General features: G+C 46.7%; 1 protein-coding gene across 1 annotated transcript in view; it reads right to left on the reverse strand.

The window, feature by feature from the left end:
• The window catches only part of LOC134395974 (adiponectin receptor protein 1), a 33,775-nt gene extending 11,909 nt beyond the window's left edge, over positions 1-21,866 (reverse strand). Inside the window, exons 1-5 of the mRNA XM_063122268.1 lie at positions 21,790-21,866; positions 9,735-9,820; positions 6,418-6,617; positions 4,683-4,799; positions 1,649-1,820 (exon numbers count right to left, since the gene is read on the reverse strand). Of these exons, the coding sequence (XP_062978338.1) occupies positions 1,649-1,820; positions 4,683-4,799; positions 6,418-6,558 (430 nt within the window). The 5' untranslated portion in view covers positions 6,559-6,617; positions 9,735-9,820; positions 21,790-21,866. The remainder of the gene's footprint in view (positions 1-1,648; positions 1,821-4,682; positions 4,800-6,417; positions 6,618-9,734; positions 9,821-21,789) is intronic.
• Between the last annotated feature and the right edge of the window lie 468 nt (positions 21,867-22,334).

A 22,334-nucleotide genomic window follows, 5' to 3' on the forward strand; every position in this document is an offset into this window, starting at 1 on the left:
ACATCAGGAAAAACTTCCTGACTGTTAGAGCAGTACGACAATGGGACCAGTTCCCTAGGGAGGTTGTGGGCTCTCTCACACTGGAGGCCTTCAAGAGGCAGCTGGACAACCCTCTGTCAGGGATGCTTTAGGGTGGATTCCTCCATTGAGCAGGGGGTTGGACTCGATGGCCTCAGAGGCCCCTTCCAACTCTACTATGTTATGAGTCTATGATTCTATAACAGCAAGAGAGCCTCAATTCCTCCGAGGCTTTTAAAACATCCACAAGTGATCCAACCTCACGTAGGCTGCAGGATACGCAGGATACTCTTCAAACTGAAAAAGGCTCTCCTGCCTAGCAATCGTCCCAAGAGCTAAATCTGGCCCAGCGGTTTTACTTCAGGTTAACTGAACGCAGCCCGCATATCTTAGCCAAAGAGTGGGGAACCTGTTGTCCAACGATATTTGGAGGACCACAACTCCCACCACCCCTGGCTATGCTGGCTGGGGCTGATGGGAGTTAGAGTCCAAAAACAACTAGCAGGGCACAAGTTCCCCGTTCCTGCCTCAGCAGGATTAGCCTGCTTAGCTCTGAACCCCGTCCAAGTTTGTTCTAAATCCAGAAAGTTAGGGCAATCTACATAGCACATGGTGGTCGCCTGGAAAAAGTGGGGCAGGGCTTCCTAGCTAACCTGACAGAATCCAATTCATCATCGCCGGAAGCAGAGATGAAGAGAAACTTGTAAGATTTAGGAAAAAAACTCTCAACGCTCTTGTATTTCACTTTAAAACCACTCCGGTGCTATGAGGTGTGTCTCCCTAACACCTGGCTTTCCTGTCATGGACAGTATGACTAAGCCATCTGATAACCATCACGGTAGTCGCTCGAATGCAAGCGGCATTCACTGGCAAGCAGGAGCTGCCCTGGCTTGGCACTCTGGCATGTTCCCCAGCCACTCTTCAAAGACTTGTGAGGTTGTCACACAGAGGAGGGCCAGGATCTCTTCTCGATCCTCCCAGAGTGCAGGACACGGAATAACAGGCTCAAGTTAAAGGAAGCCAGATTCCAGCTGGACATCAGGAAAAACTTCCTGATTGTTAGAGCAGTATGACAATGGAGGCAGTTACTTAGGGAGGTGGTGGCCTCTCCCACCCTAGAGGCCTTCAAGAGGCAGCTGGACAACCATCTCTCAGGGATGCTTTAGGGTGGATTCCTGCATTGAGCAGGGGGTTGGACTTGATGGCCTTGTAGGCCCCTTCCAACTCTGCTATTCTATGATTCTAAACTCTCTATTAAGGAAGAGAATAACCTGTTATTAGCTTAACCAATCTCCTCCACCTTTCACACCATTTGCCATGAGCAGAAGCGAGGAAGACATCATTCTCTCCCAGACAAAACGTTCAGAATTCGCCGCTTACTTTGACGTGGGGAAAGTCGTTAACAAACGTAACGTGTGGGACCCCCAACGTTTGAGTGACTCCCCAATCCACCACCTTCCGGAAAGGGTTGGGCGGGGAATCTTTAGCATCGCGTGTGAATTCCCCGCCCACCTCCTTAACCCGTCTCCAGGTGCAGCGAACTCTGATGTTGCAAGGGAAGGAAAATCCAGGGGCAAAATAAGGCCTCTTTTTTCTTTAACCTGCACGCGGTCGTCACAGATTGAGTCACCTAGTAAGTGCGTCCAGATGTTGCCTGTCTCCGTGTGTATGCGGAAAATACTCTTGAAGCAGGCTCTGAAAGATGGCATGGGGGGGCGATGGCCGTGCAGCAGGTAGTCATTATCTTTCAGCCAGTCAGGCAACACATCATAAGGGATGACCCTCCAGCGACCTTCCCAGACCTGCAATACACCAAATCATGTTGGCTGTTATTATCTGGCAGTTCTTTGCAACTAGGGCCGAGAGCGGCCGTTCCAAGGTCACCTAGACAGTTAGTCAGAACTGTCTAATTACCCCTCTCCTGCGCAACATTGTCAAGTCCTTCTTCTCCTACGGCAGGCAACCCTTCAAGAGGTTCAATTAGACCAGTGGTTCCCAAACTTTTTCAGGTCACCGCCCCCTTGGTTCCACAAACTCATGCCCAGCGCCCCCCTACCCTACACTATAAAAATCATTATTCGGAATAGTGGTTTTCAACGACCCACCAAGGAAGATAATAACAATAAAATTCAAAACAGTAACAATTAATTGAATACTTTATTCAAAATCCAGTTGGTGTGCCCCGCCATGCTGGCTGCAAACAGGCATTCGCTCTCTTTTCCCTCCCTCCCTCGGCAAGCCTGGGGCAGGTGCTTCCCATTTAGAGGGGATTCTAGGAGTTGAAGGACTTTTTTCTGTCTAAACATGCATAAAATTGTGCCTTTAACTTATCATGTCACACTAGCATGAATTCAGGAATCAAATAGGATTTCCTTCTTCAGTGGAACACACTTACTTAGGAGTAAGCACCATTTTGTTATAGGAAAGGATAATGTATTTTAATTAAAATTTTAAAATAATTATCTGCCACCTGGTACAGAGTTTTCCTATGAAAAATCTGGCTGGGACTGAAGTAGAGGGGCACTAATTTTACTGTACTTATTGTCTTTAAATATGGTTAAATATCCCACAGTTACCTTGCTATTCTATTTCTAAAATTCATTTTCTCCTGTCTTTTCTTCACCCTCTCTTAGTTTTCAGGCTGAATCCTATGCATATTTACCTCAGAGTAAGTTCTATTGATCTCAGTGGGGCTTACTTCTGAGTAGACATACTTAGGATGGTGTTGCAGCTCTGTTTTTATGGTGACCCAGGATACACACATATCATGTTTACCAAAAGAACGCTTGAAAAAAGGGGGTTGGACACCCTGAAATAAGCAAGGGCAAATAGGAATGGTTTCAGCAAGCATTCTGGAAAAAGGTGCTGCTGAATCTTCTTTAGCCAGGAAGGACCTGGGCAATTGCAATTCTCTCTCCCTCCCCCTTTTCTTTTCTCTCCCAATCCTGTTGTAGTCCAGATTTTTTGGGGGGGTGGGAGCACACACAGAGACACACAGCATCTCTCTCTCTCTCCAACCCCCCCTCCCTCCAAGCACCCCCCTCTCCAACCCCCCCTCCCCCCAAGCCTCACAATAGCTGCCGGGCTGATTAGGACAGGAGGGCAGCAGCTCAGAGGGGAGATGGCCCCAACCTGCAACTCCTGACAGGGGAAGGGAGCCTGGTGATGCCTTGCAGCAGCACAAGCAGTCCTGCTCCCTACCTTGCCTGCCGGCTGACTGCTGTTCTTGGCAGCTGCTCTGCCGCCCGCCGTCCTCCACATGCTCCTTCCTCTCCGCCACATGGCTGCTGCTCCCGCCTTGTGCAGCAACTATTGCGAGAGGTCTGCCAGGGCAGCTTGTAGGAGGGAGCAGCTCTGGCTCAGTGAGCGAGCAAGCAGGCGGTGGTGGCGGCTCCAGCAGGAAAGAAGCCCTGGGCCCTCCTAGACAGGAGAAGAGTGGGCAGAGCAGCTGGATTCGCCGCTGTTTCCTGCTCCGCTGCCTCCTGTGGGCGTTTCCCCCACCCCCTACTTCTGGTGGGGCCGCTGTGGGCTTGAGATAGGAGGAGGGAGCGGCTGCGTGAGTGAGAAAGTCCTTCCCGAGCAGGAGCGGTGTGGGGAGAGCAGCTGAATTTGCCGCTCCTTCCTGCTCGGTCCCTGGGTTTTAGGAGAGACCACCTCAAGCGCCCCCCTGCCGCCCCTTTGCCTGTTAGCGCCCCCTGCCGCCCCTTTGCCTCTTAACGCCCCCCTATGCAATCCCACCACCTCCAAGGGGGCAATACCGCCCACTTTGGGAACCACTGAATTAGACCCTTTGTAACATAAACCCCGGCTGTCTCTACATCACAACCCTCTTAAAAGGCCCGTGTTCCAGAAAAGGCTGAGCAAATGTTTCCCGATACAGATTCTCTCACACCCTTGTCACACACAGCAAATTCAGGGATCGGCACAGACCGTAACAGTGTCACTGAGAAGTCGTCAGTCGTCAGTGCTGGGCTTCATGACATTAGCAGCTGACGCCTTTGCACTTTCCATCTAAAAACTCCACTCTAATAAACAGGGAGATGTGAATTTGGCCATACAAGGGAGAAGGCCTTTTCAGTGGTGGCCCCCCAATTATGGAATGATCTCCCCAATGAGGCTCGCCGGGCGCCAACATTGTTATCTTTTCGGCGCCTGGTCAAGACTTTTCTCTTCTTCCAAGCAGTTAACAACATCTGCTGAGTTTTTAACTGACCCCAGAAGAGTTTGTTTTAAATGGATAATTGTTGTTTTTATGCTTTTGATGGTTTGAAATTTTTGTATAATTGTTTTTAATGTTCACTGTTGTAAACTGCCCAGAGAGCTTCAGCTATGGGGTGGTATATAAATGTAATAAATAAATAAATATAGATGGAATGGTAATGCACTGGAGATGTGGCGTTTTGAGGGGGGGGAAATGGTTTCCTGGTTCTAACTTTTTTCCAAACCTCCACATCGCTTTCAAAGTTACAAGCCAGAATATTGCGTTTCTTCCATCAACTCCCAACAGCAAACCTTTATTTTACTTCTGAGTAGCTGCTTGACTGGTCCAAGCTTGTACAAGGCCTCAGATGTGGCACTGTCCCATTCCCATACAAAATACAACCTATCCAGAAGCCCTTCTAACTCTGAACATTAAAGGGTGTCAGCCCAGAGCACCAGATTACCTTGTACACAAATTCTTCCATTTTCTCCATCGCATGATGTGCCTGCAAAGGGAGCGTGAGGACCCGCACTTCCTCCTCCTCTTCCTCCTGGGTTGCTGGGCATGGCTGGTCCTGGGCCTACAAAGAGAGATCTCTTAAGCCTGAAGACAGGGGTGGGGGGAGGAGGCCTACTGAAACCTCTGCAAAATGCATTCCAAACACACGTCGTTCTAATACCTGTGTTAATCTAGGGTGCGCTATCAAGTTAAGTGTTATGTGTGAACAGGAAGCGCAGAGTAGGGGGCTGCACCAAAACAGAGAAGCTCAAGAGTTGTGCAATGGGATGGAGCACAGAGGCTGAGGACACAGGCGCACCCCACATGGCCATGGCTGTCAAAGCCACAGACGGCTTATAAAAAGGGAGCGTGAGATTCCAAGGGGTTCTCTTCGTCTCGCGGATTTTGCAGAGACCAGTGCCAGGAAGGTTGAAAGCAGAGCAGGCTGTCCCTGGTAAGCAGGAAACAAAAGCACCAGGAGGAAACTCAACCACCACAATACCGTGGACACTCAAATGGAACACCTTCAGCGACTGCCTGCACACGGAGCGTTACTGGCAAACTCCACCAGAGCAGTAATCCCAGATTTGCTTGAATTCAGGGAAAGGATTAAAGTAAAGGCTTTTCCTTCTTACAACTAAGAGGGCAAACCCAAATTGGCAACTCAGTTTCTCTTCCTGGCTGGAATCCAGGAAACAAGTTAGCAGCCAGCCAAGGCAGAAAAGAAAGATCGGTCTTTCCTTTTCATCCTTTCAGTTTCCACAACAGAGGCTTCGGCACAGAACACACATTAACCATCTCAAAGGACTATTCTGCTACATTTTCAGTTTGACCGATTAGTCTTCAGTGCCAAGGAGAAGAGACACCACAAGGGCAGGGGGGGGGAAACATATCCTGAATTGCACTGCATGGATAATTCTGCAAGCTGGCACCCAGAGAAAACTAGCACTACTATGATGGTTTTCCTGAAGACTCTCAGACCACTGATTCAAAAGACCTATGAAATCTGTACATTTTAGTGGCAAGAAAATGTCATAGCACTCAGGTGCACCTGTACCAATCAGATAGCATTTACCTCCACCTGTTTAAAGAGTCGGCCCAGGATTGGTTGAGCAAGGGTCTGGGTTCCGATCCCTGCTCAACCATAACAGTCGCGGGATGACTCCGGGTCAGTCACTTTCAGCCTAATCTCACACGGTCGTTTTGAAATTAAAAAAGGACAAATCCCATGTGTACTGGAGAATACGAAAGTAATGTTCTAGAAGCTAAATTGGGGGCCAAAATAAATCTAGAAGCTAAATTGAGGATCAAAAGTTTGTGCAGAAATTTTCTAAAAGCATTTAAAAATAAATAAATACACTGAGGCATGTGGTCCAGCACTGTGGAGAAAAAGCAGCACTACTAGATGAAGGTCATACCTAAAGATCACACTGGCTTCCACTCTCTTGGCTAAGATTATAGCTACAAAGCTGCTAATAGGATTCTCCAGTATATTTACAGTTACTCTACAAGGACACAGCAAGAACCTTAATGCCTAGTTTTACAACAAGGAAGGGTCACCAAGACTCTCTTTAATTTTTTTGTAGCAGAAAACATCCATTCCTTGAATCAGTCGCATGTTCCTATGGCTTACATAGGAATTCTTGTGAAGTAGTTTTAACAGATCTTTACATTAACAACTCTGGTGGAAAATTACTTACGCTGGCTGAACTGGATGCTGCTTGGTCGCCTTTCTCCTCTAAGAGCGGTCCAAGCTCAGCTAACTCCACGTCTTCTCCCTCCCTGACATTATTTAAAGGTCCATTTCCTTGGCTGACTGCTGGTCCTTTACGGGACGACATCTTCTCTTTTGCAAAAGCGGGTAACTAGCAGTCCTCTCCAGGATCCTTGGCAGTTCTCACTGGGAAGAAAAACAAGTTAGTTTGCAGACCAGCCTGCTTCTAAAGATGTCCTCCTCCGGACACATATAGTTTGTTAATTCATGGCAAGCACGGGGATACTTTTCCAAACCCGCTTTTCTTCATTACTGAATAGAGCTGTCACCCAAATAAAGACATCTTCGCTAATTAATTGTACGACTTCCAATTCTGAAGGGGAAAATTTGGTTTCATGTGTCACAGCAGATACAATCTTAAAAGATGCATTTCCTATGCAAAGTACGCCTTCTAAAATGGCATTTGCAGGCTCTGTAAGTAGGTGTGTGTGTGTGTTTTAAATAAGCAGAAGGGTGCCTGATTTGGGAAGCAGTTTTTTTTTTTAATCAAATGTGTCTTAATTGATCTGTTCATGAATTAGGGTAAGCAATCAAGCCTTACTACTGAATTTTTAATTTGCAGTCTCATCTGCTACTCTGAACTGCTTTGGAAATGTTCCTAGCTTTAAGATATTCTCCCAAATGCTTATCTAAACAATAGATATACCATAGATATACAGAGTACAATGAGAAATTAGGATATGTTTACTGTAGAAGATGTGTGCTGATGGGAGTAATTGCTGTACAGAGTTCGGCTAATTTTAATTTTTTATGTAATAATGTGTGATAATATGTGTTCGGCTAAAACCCATTCAGGGTAGCCATGAATAAAATTTGTATTTGTATTTTCCTTTGGCAGGGGCTCACGGAGAAGGGCCCCTGTAGATGATCTTAAGGTCCGGGCAGGTACATATGGGAGGAGGCGTTCCTTCAAATAACCTGGCCCCAAACCATTTAGGGCTTTAAATGTCAATACCAGCACTTTGAATCGGGCCCGGACCTGGACTGGCAGCCAATGAAGTTGTAAAAGGACTGGCGTAATGTGATCTCGCTGGCCAGTCCCTGATAGTAAACGGGCTGCCCTGTTTTGTACCAGCTGAAGCTTCCGGACTGTTTTCAAAGGCAGCCCCACGTATAACACATTGCAGTAATCCAAACGAGAGGTTATCAGAGCATGGATAACTGCAGCTAGGCAATGTGGAACATTGCAGATAGAAGTTACCAGATTATAGGGGAATCAACATAACAAATTCTCTGTTGTACTAAAGAGGCAAACTTAGCTATATTTGTATCCCACCTTTCTCTGACAACAGGCCTCCCAAAGAGTTGACCGTAAGTAAAAATACACAAAAAATGGGTTTTTAAAAAGGAGCAGCAGTAGCAACCTACTAGTTAGGAATTATGGGAATTGGAGTCAAATACATCTCGAGGACAGCAGGTTGGAGAAGGCTGCCATAGATGCTTCCACTGCCGCTCTTGGAAGGTTCCATAGTGAGCATAAAGCAGCCTTCCTCAACCTGGGGCGCTCCAGATGTGTTGGACTACAACTCCCAGAATGCCCCAGCCTGGCTGGGGCATTCTGGGAGATGCAGTCCAACACATCTGGAGCGCCCCAGGTTGAGGAAGGCTGGCATAAAGGAAGACCAGCACACACTGCCTGCAGGTGTGCTACCTAGCAACTAGGTGCAGGAAGCACCAGCTGTTTTGTTCTCCAAGGAGTGGGGCATCTTCTCTTTTTTAAATTTTTTTTTAATAATTTTATTTTTTAAACATCCAAACAATACAACAATACAATATGAAACAATGCCCCATAATACACAATAATATAAAGTAAACAATTTAATAACATATGTTCTAACTTAATTCCATTTAACATAACATAATTAACATAAGTGTGCTCCCTCCAACCCCGGGATCTTATTCATATTTCCAAAATCTCATTACTTCCTCTGGAGGTGTTTTCCCTCTCCCCTTTAATAGTACAAATTCTAAAAACTGTTTCCATATTCCTTCAAAATCATTCGCTTTTATCATTCCTCTTCTAACTTCCATGTTACATGTTAATTTATCATTAATAGCAATATCCCATATTTCTTTATACCAATCTTCTATATGATAATCCCCTTGAACCTTCCAGTTCCTAGATATCATTAGTCTTGCTGCTGTCAACAAATTCATTATCAATTCTTTTGTCTCTTGATTACAATTCAGTTCTCCATAAACTGATAATATTGCCACAATAGGTGTCTCTTCAATCTCCATTCCTAAAATTTCTTTTATCTCTTTAAACACCATTTTCCATAATTTTTGTACATATTCACATTCCCACCACATATGTAAATACGTTCGTTTCTCTTGACAACCTCTCCAACATATTGCTGAATTCATCTTATTTATTTTATTTAATTTCACAGGGGTTAGGTACGAGTGGGGCATCTTCTCACCTAGGCAGTGTGACCATATGAAAAGGAGGACAGGGCTCCTGTATCTTTAACAGTTGTACTGAAAAGGGAATTTCTGCAGGTGTCATTTGTATATATGGAGAACCTGGTGAAATCTCCTCTTCATCACACCAGTGAAAGCTGCAGGAGACCTGCCCTCTTTTAAATCTGGTCACTCTAGTACAGCTCCTGCAGCTTTAACTGTTGTGATGAAGAGGAAATTTCACCAGGTGTGACATGCGTACAAATGACACCTGCTGAAATTCCCTTTTCTATGCAACTGTTAAAGATACAGGAGCCCTGTCCTCCTTTCCATATGGTCACCCTAGAGGAGACTGATGGAGGCTTTGGAGGGCTGGCAGTGTAAATGCCCACTCCCTTAGGTGTTACCGTGGGTGGTGCTTCTGTGACTGTTCCTACTGCTGAAATGTCTATACTAAAAAGTACTTCAAACCCAAGCTAATTAACTGCTGGAGCCTTGGCTAAATCACAAGGCAATACTGGGATTTTGAAAATAATAATATTGTATTAGTCCACAGATTTGGCAATTCAAATATGCAGACAACCCTTCAACAAATTAAATGCAGGGGAAATTATCCTGTAGGCTGAGAGGCATTAGAACGATCCAGAAGTCAAACCGTCTGATTTACAATCCAATCCCTGCCAGCTATTTGCAAAACTGCTCAGCTTCTGAGACAACATTTAACCTCACTATTCCAAGGGAACAACAACGCACTCTTACTGTTGAGAAAAGCACAGCTTGAATACAGATATTAAGAGCATTCATAGGAAACACAGAGAAGCAGAGGAAAGGATTTATTACCTTTTGAGTTGTTACGAGGAAGAGATGCAGTACGAAGGATCCTGGCTCAGGGCTCCACCCAACTTGCCATTCCAGCTCTACAAAGCCTAGGAACAGGATTTCCAAGGATGAGAAGGGCCCACTTTCATTGTTCTAGGGCGCAGGAGAAGCTTGCTTGACATTTGCCCAACTGTGTTCAGGTGTTGTCAATGGCAAGACTTCCTGAACCCTCCCTTAATATTTCCTGCCACGCAGTTTCGTTACCTCCGTGGCCCAAATCATTATCCACCACCAAAATCTTAAGGAAGCCTACGGAAAGTGTCCCTATTCTGATTTCTCTCTCATCCTCATTCTACTTTTGGAGTGAAGCGTGTTGTTGCGTTAGAGAAGATTTGCCTGATAGCTCGATGAAAATGATAGCCCAGGGTGTGGCAGCTGTAAAGAAGGCAAACTCCATGTTCAGCATTATGAGAAATGGAATTGAGAATAAAGCTTCCAGTACCATACTGCCTTTATACAAATCTATGGTGCAACCACACTTGGAATACTGGGTTACCTGTACTCTGGTCACCAAACCTAAAAAAGGATATATTGGAGATGGAAAAAGTGTAGAAAAGGGCAACTCAAATGATACAGGGGCTGGAGCATCTCCCCTAGGAGGGAAAGTTACAATAGTTGGGATTGTTTAGCTTGGGGAAAAGGAGGCTAAGAGGAGACATGATAAGAGGTTTACAAAATTATGCATGGTGTAGAGAATGTGAACAAGGAGACATGTTTCTCCCTCTCTCAAAATGCTAGAACCTGGGGTCACCCCATGAAGCTGATTGGTGGGAGATTCTGGACAGATAAAAGGAAGGACTTCTTCACACAGTGCATAAATTATGGAATTCACTACCACAAGATGTGGTGACGGCCACCAATTTGGATGCCTTTAAAAGGGGGTTGGATCAATTCCTGGAGGAGAAGGCTTTCCATGGCTACTAGCTATGTGCCACCTCCAGTATCCAAGGCAGTAAGTCTGTGTGCACCAGTTGCTGGAAAACATGGGTGGGGGGGGGTGCTGTTGCACCATGTCCTGCTTGTTCATCCCTGAACAGAGTGCTGGACTAGATGGACCTTCGGTCTGATGCAGCATCAGGGTTCTTCTGATGTCTTTATGACACCAAATGCCATGAGGGCAGAAAATGCACCACACTCGTGTAGGAGCACACAAGTCTATGATTTACGCAGCTGATTCAAGGGCAGCCTTTTTACACTGGAGCTGTCCTCATTTAAACTGTACCCCACCAGGGGTTTTGCATTTCCAAAAGGCAGCTTGTTCGCCGTCACCGATCTCCCCTTCCAATGTGCGCCTACTGGGGCATTCTAGGGACTCATCAGTGCACAAACTGAGAGCACACTGCGGAATGTCACTCAGAAGCCTCAATGGTGGACCTTCAGGGACACTTTCCCACATCAATTGTCTGCCATAAAACTATTGGCATGTTGGTAGAGAATGTCAGGACATATCTTAGGACATACCCAGTTCACGCACAGCACTGACCAGACCTGTCAGGTCTCACTGCATGAACTGAGAGGGCCCTGCAGAATGCGTCAGAGTCTCTTCCACGGCTGTGCGTTGCAGGGGGAGATCTATAATGGAAGCCAACTGATCTTTCGTGACATCTGCCCTCCATTGCCAGTCTTACTGAGGAACCCCGGGCTTCCCTGGAACACAGTTTTAACATCTACTGCTCTATCACACAAGGTCCTGATGATCCGCTTTTGAATGTTTAAAAAAACCAATTACTTGAGTACTGATTGCAATTTAACAATAACAAACTCTCATGAAGATGCTCATCCCAGGGTTGAGTGAGCAAAGAATTAAGACTGCATCTTGTTGAAATTGGTAGAGGTCTCCCAATTCCACAAAGCACCACTTCTTGTGGCCAGACTTCCTATAGGCGGCTAAAGAAGCATAAAAGCAGCATTTCACAAAAGCTGCGTTCTTCTTCACAGCCTCTGGGGAGTCCTATGTATCGATCCTGGAATAGTAGAGTTGGAAGGGGCCTAGATGGCCATTGAGTCCAACCCCCTGCTCAACGCAGGGCCTGAGCAGAGCCTGAGTTCCGAACTTTCGAGCTAGGCTAGCATCCTGGCAGGCAGCTTACCCCAGCTGAAGAGGACATGGGTCCCACGTCCCCACTCATCACTAAGGACTTTCGTCTTGCTATTTGGCTAGGTGCACACACAGAAATCATTCCCCTTCTTTCTGTCATTTTGTATTATTCTTGTATACATTCTTTTTGGTAGGTTTTGTGTTTTGATTTCTCTTTGGTCATCCCTTGGACCCTAGAGTGCCTCTCCGCCCACCACCCACCACCCTGTCAAGGGGCTTATGGCCCTTAACACTGCAACTCTTCACAACACAGAGTGACAAAGTAAGCGCCCCACGCTGGGAGAGGCAGAATCACTTCCATTATCTAATTGCTCATGAATCCTAGAATAGCAGAGCTGGAAGGGGCCTACAAGGCCATCAAGTCCAACCCCCTGCTCAATGCAGGAATCCTGCCACAAGTCTGATTCCCATGACTCCACTCAGCTTTTCCAATGCGAAAGGAGAAGATTCAAGCAAAGGATTCCCAACAATATGGTCCCGAGAGCTACTGATTGAAGACATATATTAGAAGAAGCCCAACTAGCTGGAATCTGGCTTCCTTTAACTTGAGCCCGTTATTCCGTGTCCTCGATCCTCCCAGAGTGCAGGACACGGAATAACGGGCTCAAGTTAAAGGAAGCCAGATTCCGGCTGGACATCAGGAAAAACTTCCTGACTGTTAGAGCAGTACGACAATGGAACCAGTGACCTAGGGCGGTTGTGGGCTCTCCCACACTGGAGGCCTTCAAGAGGCAGCTGGACAACCCTCTGTCAGGGATGCTTTAGGGTGGATTCCTGCTTTGAGCAGGGGGTTGGACTTGATGGCCTTGTAGGCCCCTTCCACCTCTGCTATTCTATGATTCTATGATACTCTATTCAAAATCCACCATGTGGGCTGATGAAGAATACAGAAGAATCTTCTCTCAGAAAGAGAGAGCGATCCCTGCAGTCTTGTATTATGACGCCCACCTGACAGCGTCTCCTACCTGGTGGAAGTGCTGGATGGATCTTCCATCAGGCTTTCCCAGCCAGGGAAGCCCCATGCACAGGAAAGTCCTCTGTCAGATTCCTCTCTCCACCTCCTTCTCCATCCTGGCAGAGGCGGGGCTTATGGAGGGGGTGTGGCCCGCTGAGGTGGCAGAAACCTGCATGGGCCAAATGAGTAGCCTCTGCAGGCCGGACTAGGCCCACGGACTGGAGGTCCTGCACCCCTAATATAAATACCTCTTGAATTCATCATTCATGAATACCCATAGCTAGCAAACTAAAATGAAAACAATAAGCGCTAACATTCTCAAAGAGGGGTCAGCGAACAATGGGTGCCAACCAGAACGTTTTCATCACAAGGACATGGCCTGGGTTCCTCTCCCCAACTTTACGCCGCGTCTTTGAAAGGCATCAGGTGCTCAGAGACAGACAGAAATTCCTCCGCTGCTCCACTCCAGCTTGGATCCGATAAGGAGGGCGCCAGAGGCATGTGGGCTCCAGCCAGCATAGAGCAATGGAGGTGTGCAGCCTCTTTGCACCAGGCAGTTTGAGCTCCAACCGGCCAGTAGCCAGAAAGACAGGCCAATGCACCTGAACCAGCCCACTCTGGCTTGGAGCCACAGAGGGCAGAAGTGGTCTGTTGACATTGTGCACAGAGCTAAAACAAACAGCAAGCCTCCTCCATGTTTGGGGATAGAGATCATAGAATCATAGAATAGCAGAGTTGGAAGGGGCCTACAAGGCCATCCAGTCCAACCCCCTGCTCAATGCAGGAACCCACCCTAAAGCATCCCTGACAGAGGGTTGTCCAGCTGCCTCTTGAAGGCCTCTAGTGTGGGAGAGCCCACAACTTCACCAGGCAACTGATTCCATTGTTGTACTGCTCTAACAGTCAGGAAGTTTTTCCTGATGTCCAGCTGGAATCTGGCTTCCTTTAACTTGAGTCCGTTATTCCGTGTCCTGCACTCTGGGAGGATCAAGAAGAGATCCTGGCCCTCCTCTGTGTGACAACCTTTTAAGTATCTGAAGAGTGCTATCATGTCTCCCCTCCATCTTCTCTTCTCTAGGCTAAACATGCCCAGTTCTTTCAGTCTCTCTTCATAGGGCTTTGTTTCCAGACCCCTGATCATCCTGGTTGCCCTCCTCTGAACATGCTCCTACCCCATAACTCCAGTTTAAGAGGAAGCCTCAGGCTCACCTCGCCTGAAAGAGTTTGACTTACCTCTTGCCCTGGTGAAAGGGGCAAGTGAGATTGTCAACCCTTAACTCTACCTCCCTCACTAAGCCAATCTGTTCTCCAATTAGCGAATCAGGCAACATTTGAGTTTGCCTGAGGACACTATTATTATTTATTAAGTTTCTTAAACACTTTTCTTTAAAAAAATTTTTTAAAAAAAGGCAGTTTACAAATTAAGACAGACCAAGTAGTGTTCTGTTCCAGGTCCAATGCTGTACTCTTTTAGGCAAAGTTTAAACATTTTTATTTACCCAGACATTTTAATTTGTTTACAGCTTAATGTTGTTTTAGCTGGCTAGTGAGCTTTTTTATCACTGTTTTATGGCCTAGTGTTTATTGCATTTTATTATGTTGCTGTTTATTCTGTCTTTGCACACTGCCTTGGAACCCACTTTTTCAAGGAGGTTTAAAAATAAAATAAATAATGGAGTTCTTGTCTGTCAGAGCCTCGTGTGGCGCAGAGCAGTAAAGCAGCAGTTTCTGTAGCTGAAACTCTCCCCACGGCCTGAGTTCGATCCCAGGCAGCCGGCTCGGGTCGACTCAGCCTTCCATCCTCCCAAGGTCGGTAAAATGAGTACCCAGCTAGCTGGGGGAAAGGTAATCACGGCCAGGGAAGGCAACGGCAAACCACCCCGCTATAAGGCCTGCCAAGAAAACGTCAGCGAAAGCAGGCGTCCCTCCAAGAGTCAGTAATGACTCAGTGCTTGCACGAGAGGTTCCTTTCCTTTCCTTTCCTGGTCTGTCATTTCAAAATGGCTCAATTAACTTTGTAACCTCAGCTAGTAGCTGGTTCCTTTTTCACAGAATAACTGTAGCAAAAGCAAATGCTGTTATTATGAAAGCAGTGAAAATGACAACACATCTTCCTGAATTCCACAATGCAATCTTTCTAACAGCGGAAGATGCGACAGTCAACAGCAAAAGAATGGTGAGTTCTAGTACTCTTTCCTTCTAATATCACCGTATTTCTTCGGTTCTAAGAGGCCATCGATGGTAAGACGCACACTAATTTCAGTACCACCAACAGAAAAAAAGCTTTGATTCTAAGAAGTAATAAACACACCCGCGATTCTAAGACGCACCCTGTTTTTAGAGGTGTTTATATGGGGTGGGGGGGTGGGAAGTGTGTCTTAGAATCGAAGAAATACGGTACTTTACAGAAGTAATGGTGCAAGTCTGGAAGGAAAGCCCAGTGCTCAAATATAAGCCTCAAGCACCTGCTCACGAAAACGGAACGTAAGAAGTGCCCTGAGGCTGGATCAGACCAAGGGTCCATCTAGTCCAGCACTGCGTTCACACAGAGGGCAACCAGCCATCAGCCAGGGACCCACAAGCAGGACATGGTGCAACAGCACCCTCCCACCCATGTTCCCTGGGAACTGGTATAGAAAGGTAGACTGCCTCTGTTCTTGGAGGAAGCACGTAGCCATTAGGACTAGTAGCCATTGATAGCCTTCTCCTCCAGGAATTTATCCAACCCCTTTTAAAGCCATCCAAATTGGTGGCCATCACTACATCCTGCAGTAGCAAATTCCGTAGTTTAACTACGTGTTGTGTGAAGAAGTCCTTCCTTTTATATGCCCTGAATCTCCCACCAATCAGTTTCATCAGATTAACCGGGGTTCTAGTATTATGAGAGAAGGAGAAAAAATTCTCCCTATCCACATCCACCTCTATCATGTCTCCCTTTACTCTTTTTTCCAAGCTAAACTATCTCAGTTGTTGTGACCTTCCCTCCTAGGGGAGATGCTCCAGCCCCTGGGTCATTTTAGTTGCCCTTTCCTGCACTTTCCCCAGCTCTACAATATCTCTGTTTAGACGTGGTACCAGAACTGTACACAGTATTCTAAGTATGGTCACACTATAGATTTGTATAAAGGCAGTAAGATACTGGCCGTTTTATTCTCAATTCCTTTTCTAATAATGCCTAACATGGAGTTTGCCTTCTTTACAGTAGCTGCACACTGCGTTGACATTTTCATTGAGCTGTCCACCACAACCCCAAAGTCTCTTTCTTGGTCAGTCACTGCCAGCTCAGATCCCTTTTTAACAACCTTAAATAATTTGGTGTCATCAGCAAACTTGGCCACTTCACTGATCACTTCCAATTCCAGGCCATTTTTGAACAAGTTGAAAAGCACTGATCCCAATACAAATCCCCACTATTTACTTGCCTCCATTGGGAGAATGGGGAGGGCAACCAGGATGATCAGGGGTCTGGAAACAAAGCCCTATGAAGAGAGACTGAAAGAACTGGGCATGTTTAGCCTGGAGAAGAGAAGATGGAGGGGAGACATGATAGCACTCTTCAAAGACTTAAAAGGTTGTCACACAGAGGAGGGCCAGGATCTCTTCTCGATCCTCCCAGAGTGCAGGACACAGAATAACGGGCTCAAGTTAAAGGAAGCCAGATTCCAGCTGGACATCAGGAGAAACTTCCTGACTGTTAGAGCAGTACGACAATGGAATCCGTTACCTAGGGAGGTTGTGGGCTCTCCCACACTAGAGGCCTTCAAGAGGCAGCTGGACAACCCTCTGTCAGGGATGCTTAAGGGTGGATTCCTGCATTGAGCAGGGGGTTGGACTCGATGGCCTTGTAGGCCCCTTCCAACTCTGCTATTCTATGATTCTATAATTTACCATCTATTCCTACTCTCTGCTTTCTGTTCTCCTCTTATTCCATGACTTCTAAGTTTGCTCAGAAGTCTTTGGTGAGGGACTTTATCAAAAGCCATTTGAAAGGCCAAGTAAATGAAGTCCACCAGATCACTTGTGTCTATATGTTTATTGACACTCTCAAAGAACTCTAAAACAGTGGTTCCCAATTAGCTAAGTACTGCGGACCCCTTGTTTTTCAAATGCCAATCCACGGACACCTTACTTTTGAAAATTTTGTTATTTCTATGGTAGTTACCTGTGCGAAGCACTTTTTTTGGAGAGGGCTTTCTCTGTGGTGGCACCCCGACTGTGGAATGCCCTCCCCTTGGAGGCCCGATTGGTGCCAACGCTGATTTCATTTTGACGCCAAGTAAAAACATGGCTTTTTAACAAAGCCTTTGATGGTTAAACTCACTGGCACATTGTTTTAACTGTTTTCACTGCATCTATTACTTTTAAATTATATATTGTTTTAACTTGGATTATGGTTTAATTTGTTTTTAACTGTGTATATTGTTTTATACTATATGTTTTTATCTCCATTGGCCTGAGATCTTAGTGATATAGGACGGGATATAAATATTTTAAATAAATAAATAAATAAATAGCCCCTAATAAGCAAAGGATTTTAGATATACTAAAAAACAGACTATAAAATTTGTGATATTACCACGCAAAAATGACAATGATTTAGTTAGGAATATAAAGACGAATTTAATTTTACTAACGTTTAGTTTACAATTGAACAAATTATGACATGTCTAGCAGCTACTAAACCTAAATGTGATGGGAGAAATCATGCCTCTTTTTGTCCCGAACAATCCCTTCCACATCCGGTTCAATATTTCCTACTTTTAATCTCAAATCCGGATCAACATCGAGCTGATTTCTATGCTTGTTCTTCATATAACAAAATGTTGAAAACGTTTGTTCACAAAGATATGTGGAATAAAAGGGAACTAGATGTTTCAAAGCTTTTTCACCTAACTTCTTATAATCAGGAAAAACCTTCACCCAGAATTGGTCCAGTCTATATTCTTTGAAAAATGATTTCAATGAACCATCACAAGTCATGTCAACAAGTGCATCTCACTCTTCCGCAGAGAGAGTTCTTAGTTGTACATCATCACATTCAAAAGGATTCCTTATCCATGAGTCTTCAGGATTAAGTGCAGGGAAGTAATCTCTGAAGCTAGTCGCTAAATAACTCAGGTGCTTTCACGCATGACGTCACCGTCGAAGCAAATGGAGCACGGGAGTCGGCATATTTTCTTTTATTAAAATGCGGACCTTGCAGAGCTAATATGTGAATGGTGCCACGGACCCCCTGGGTGGGTTACACGGACCCCCTGGGGTCCGCGGACCACAAATTGGGAACCACTGCTCTAAAAGATTAGAGACCGGACTTGCCTTTGCAGAAGCCATGTTGATTCTTTTTATCAGGATTTGTCCTTCTAGTTTTGTCTTTAACAATGCTTTCAGCCAATATTCCCAGAACAGGCATTAAGCTAATCGGCCTGTAATTTCACGGATTCCCCCCCATCCCTTTTTAAAATTTGGTGTTTCATTGGCCATCTTCCAGTCCTCTAGTACAGAGGCTGAGCTTAGGGACATGTTGCATAGTTTGATTAAAAGACCAGCAATTTCATATTTGAGTTATTTGAGAACTGTAGAATGGATACCATCCAGGCCTGGTGATTGATTTGATTTCAATTTGTAAATAAAGTTGTGAACTTCATCTTTTGTCACCACTATTTGCCTCAGTTCCTCTGACTCCCTTCCCGAAAACATCAGTTCAGGCACAGGCATCTGTCCTATATCGTCTGCACCAAATGCAAAGAATTCATTCAGCTTCTCTACAATCTTCCTGTCCTCCTTTACTACTCACTTAACTCCATTGTTCATTCAAGAGGCAGCTGGACAACCACCTGTCAGGGATGCTTTAGGGTGGATTCCTGCATTGAGCAGGGGGTTGGACTGGATGGCCTTATAGGCCCCTTCCAACTCTACTATTCTATGATCCAGTGGTCCAACTGCTTCCCTGGTTCTGATAGAACACGAGAGCCACGAATAGCAAGGCAACTAAACCCATCTACCATTGCTCTGTACCAGGAATGGTCAACTTGTGGCCTTCCAGATGTTTTTGCCTACAACTCCCATCATCCCTTACCACTGGCTTTGCTGCCTAGGCCAGAGGAGAGTTATAGGCCAAAAGATCTGTAAGGACACAACTTGTGCATCCCTGGCCTCTATACACATGCATTGTCCCCTGCCTAGGGGGAGTGATTTTCTCGTGATTTATCTCTGTACACAGCCAGCCTCTTTGGGTTGAGACTGTACATCTCTTCCTTTATTATATTTTAGTCTGACTAATAACAGAACTTCTCTAGGCAGAGTTGCAAGTACTAGTTGCTAGTATTTCATATTCTTTCTGCTTTGTTGCTAATTGGTCTCATTTTGAGTATGCATTAAGCCAGTGCTAGTGTAGAGGTTACCTTTGGACTAGGTAGGGCCAAGGATACCTGGTTTCAGATTCTCACTCTGTCTGTCTGTCTGTCTGTCTATCTGTCTCTCTCTCACACACACACAAAGTTTCTCTTGTACCTTTGTATAACTCTCTCCCTTTCTTTTTATGAACAGTCCACATGATGGAAATTGTTGATAATCCTATATATTTAATGTACGGTCCCCGTCCCCCCATTTTCACAATATATTTTCTGTTATATTTTGACAATATTCACAACAAAAGGGGGACAAAGGGGGAAAAAGATGATTGTGACATACCCAATTTTGAGGATGAGCGAGATAAAAATGTAATAAATAACATAAAGTTGAGTGACATAGGTTTCAATGCTCCACTCTCATATTTTGCCACATTGATTCAAACGTGAAGCATGGACACACTATAGGATCTAAATATACAGCTCAAGTTCTGGCAACCAGGAGAACCTTTTTTGCACTAAGAAGTTTAAAAGCCAAGGGATCTCACTGGTATTGGTTTCCTGAATATTCAAATCACAACTAAAAGATCTAAGCAGCCTGGATACTCTTCACATGATGAGTCACAGGACAGTAAGGCAGGGAAAAAAAGACCTTCTTGCCCTTGAAATGGTCAGCAGTAGCAAAGCTATTAAGAGTGTAATCCTATACATATTTAGGCACTTAAAGTCCTACAAGTCCCAGCATTCACTAGCCAGGCATGCTGGTTGAGGAATGCTGGGAGTTGTCAGGATTGAGCCCAACAGAACCTGTCCCATGAACTCAGGTGGCCATTAGCATCACAGCATTAGCCACTACTTTAAATTGGGACATTTATATAGGGTGGCCTTATTTTGGCAACCCTAGGGTTAAAAGCCTGTTTTTGTTTGTGTTTTATGCTTTTTATGGTTTTAAATTGTGTATATTTGTTTTTAATGTTCACTGTTTTTAACTTTTGCAAACTGCCCACAGCGCTTCGGCTACGGGGCGGTATATAAATGTAAATAAATAATAATAAAAGCCAGAGGAAAAGGGGAAGGAAAGAAAAACAGGCATGCAGAGAAACGGAAGGGTTTTGCAGCACTTAAAGACGAACACATTTATACTGGCATATCCTTTCATGGCCACTGGCTATACAGTCCACAAAGTAAATGTGCTCAGCTTTAAGGTGCCACAGGACTCTTTGGACTGAACACAATGTTAACAACATCAGGGCCTGCTTCAGCTGGACACCCCCCTCCTCCCACAGGGCTAATGGTCATCTTGACCCTGTGGGGAAGAAGAGGGAGCTGTGGGTTGGTCCTCCTTTGGGAGATGAGAGGGGGGGATCAGGGTCGTCCTATCAGTCCTGCTAAACATAGAATCATAGAATGATAGAATGATAGAATAGGAGGGTTGGAAGGGGCCTACAAGGCCATCGAGTCCAACCCCCTGCTCAATGCAGGAATCCACCCTAAAGCATCCCTGACAGAGGGTTGTCCAGCTGCCTCTTGAAGGCCTCTAGTGTGGGAGAGCCCACAACCTCACCAGGCAACTGATTCCATTGTCGTACTGCTCTAACAGTCAGGAAGTTTTTCCTGATGTCCAGCCGGAATCTGGCTTCCTTTAACTTGAGCCCGTTATTCCGTGTCCTGCACTCCGGGAGGATCGAGAAGAGATCCTGGCCCTCCTCTGTGGGAGAACCTTTCAAGTCTTTGAAGAGTGCTACAATGTCTCCCCTCAATCTTCTCTTCTCCAGGCTAAACATGCCCAGTTCTTAAGAAACAGTCTCCTTAATTTCTTTCCCTTTCCCCCCTCTTCCTTCCCCATCCCCTTTTCCTCATGTGTCATGACTGTCTTCTTTATGATTTATTGTAAGCTGCTTGGGGAGCCTCTAAATAATAATAATGATGATGATGATGTGAGTCCCATTCATTTCAGTGGGTCTACTCGTGAGGGGAAGAGGCCGACATCTGACTACCATCTTCTGCTGGTTTGGGCAACGGGAGAGAAAGGCGGAAGAGACGGAGGGCGGCTTCCCGAGGGGCCCCGCTTAAAAGGCCGAACCTGCCAGCCCCCCACCCCACCCCACCCCACCCCCCACCCAGAGGGCTGGAGCCAACGGTAATGCAACGGAGGCCCCCATTCATTCCAAGGGGTCTACTCGAAGGAGGGCTCCCGCGGGGAGAGCACCCAGGCGTGGGGTCACGGCCAGGGGTGGGGGGAGGAGGAGGAGGGGGTCCCCATTCCCACCCCCACCTCTCCCCCACCCCCACCGGGCCCAGGACGGTCGACCCTGGCTGGGCAGGTGCTTGGAGGCGGATTCCTGCCGGGAGAGCCGAGCCGGCCCGGCGGGGAAAGCAGGCCCCGTCCCGACGGCTGTCTGCCTGCCTGTCTGCCCAGCCTCTTCTGACGGGGCAACAACTCCCATCAGCCCCAGCCAGGGCATTGTCGTCCGGGAGGGGTGCGGCCCGGCCGGGGGAGGCTGAGGCTGAGCCCCCTCCCTCCCTCCCTCCCCCCCCCCCCACGAACGCTGGCGCTTGGGGCCGCCGCCGCCGCCGCCACCCCGGCCCTGAGGCCCCGCGATCGAGGACACGCACCGGACCAGCGCCCGCAGCTACATCCCGCGGGGAAGTGGGCGCTGCTGCCGCCACCGCCACCGCCGGCGTCCGTCTCCTGCGAACAGCTGCAGCCAGACCGGAAGGAGCCCCCGCGCCCCCCCCCCCCGCTCAGAGGGGGAAAGAGCAGCCACTTCCGCCTCGCAGGGGGAGGGCCCACGTCACGTGGCGCCCGGGAGGGGGAGAGGCGCCGCTGCCGCCACCAGCAGAGCCGGCTGCTGTCCAGCGCCCGCCCGCCCGCCCGCCCGATGTGTGTGGACTGCAACCCCCATCAGCCTCCAGATGTGTTCGGACTGCAACCCCCATCAGCCTCCAGATGTGTTCGGACTGCAACTCCCATCAGCCTCCAGATATGTGTGGACTGCAACCCCCATCAGCCTCCAGATGTGTTCGGACTACGACTCCCATCAGCCTCCACCTGCACCTGGGTTTCCTCCAGATACGTTGGGCTACTACGTTCCATCAGCCCCAGTCGTCATGGCTTAGTAGCCTTCCCCCCACAACCAGGTTTCCTCCAAATGTGTTTA

The sequence above is a fragment of the Elgaria multicarinata genome, chromosome 1 (genome assembly GCF_023053635.1).
Source record: "Elgaria multicarinata webbii isolate HBS135686 ecotype San Diego chromosome 1, rElgMul1.1.pri, whole genome shotgun sequence".
In the NCBI taxonomy this organism is placed as follows: Eukaryota; Metazoa; Chordata; class Lepidosauria; order Squamata; family Anguidae; genus Elgaria; species Elgaria multicarinata.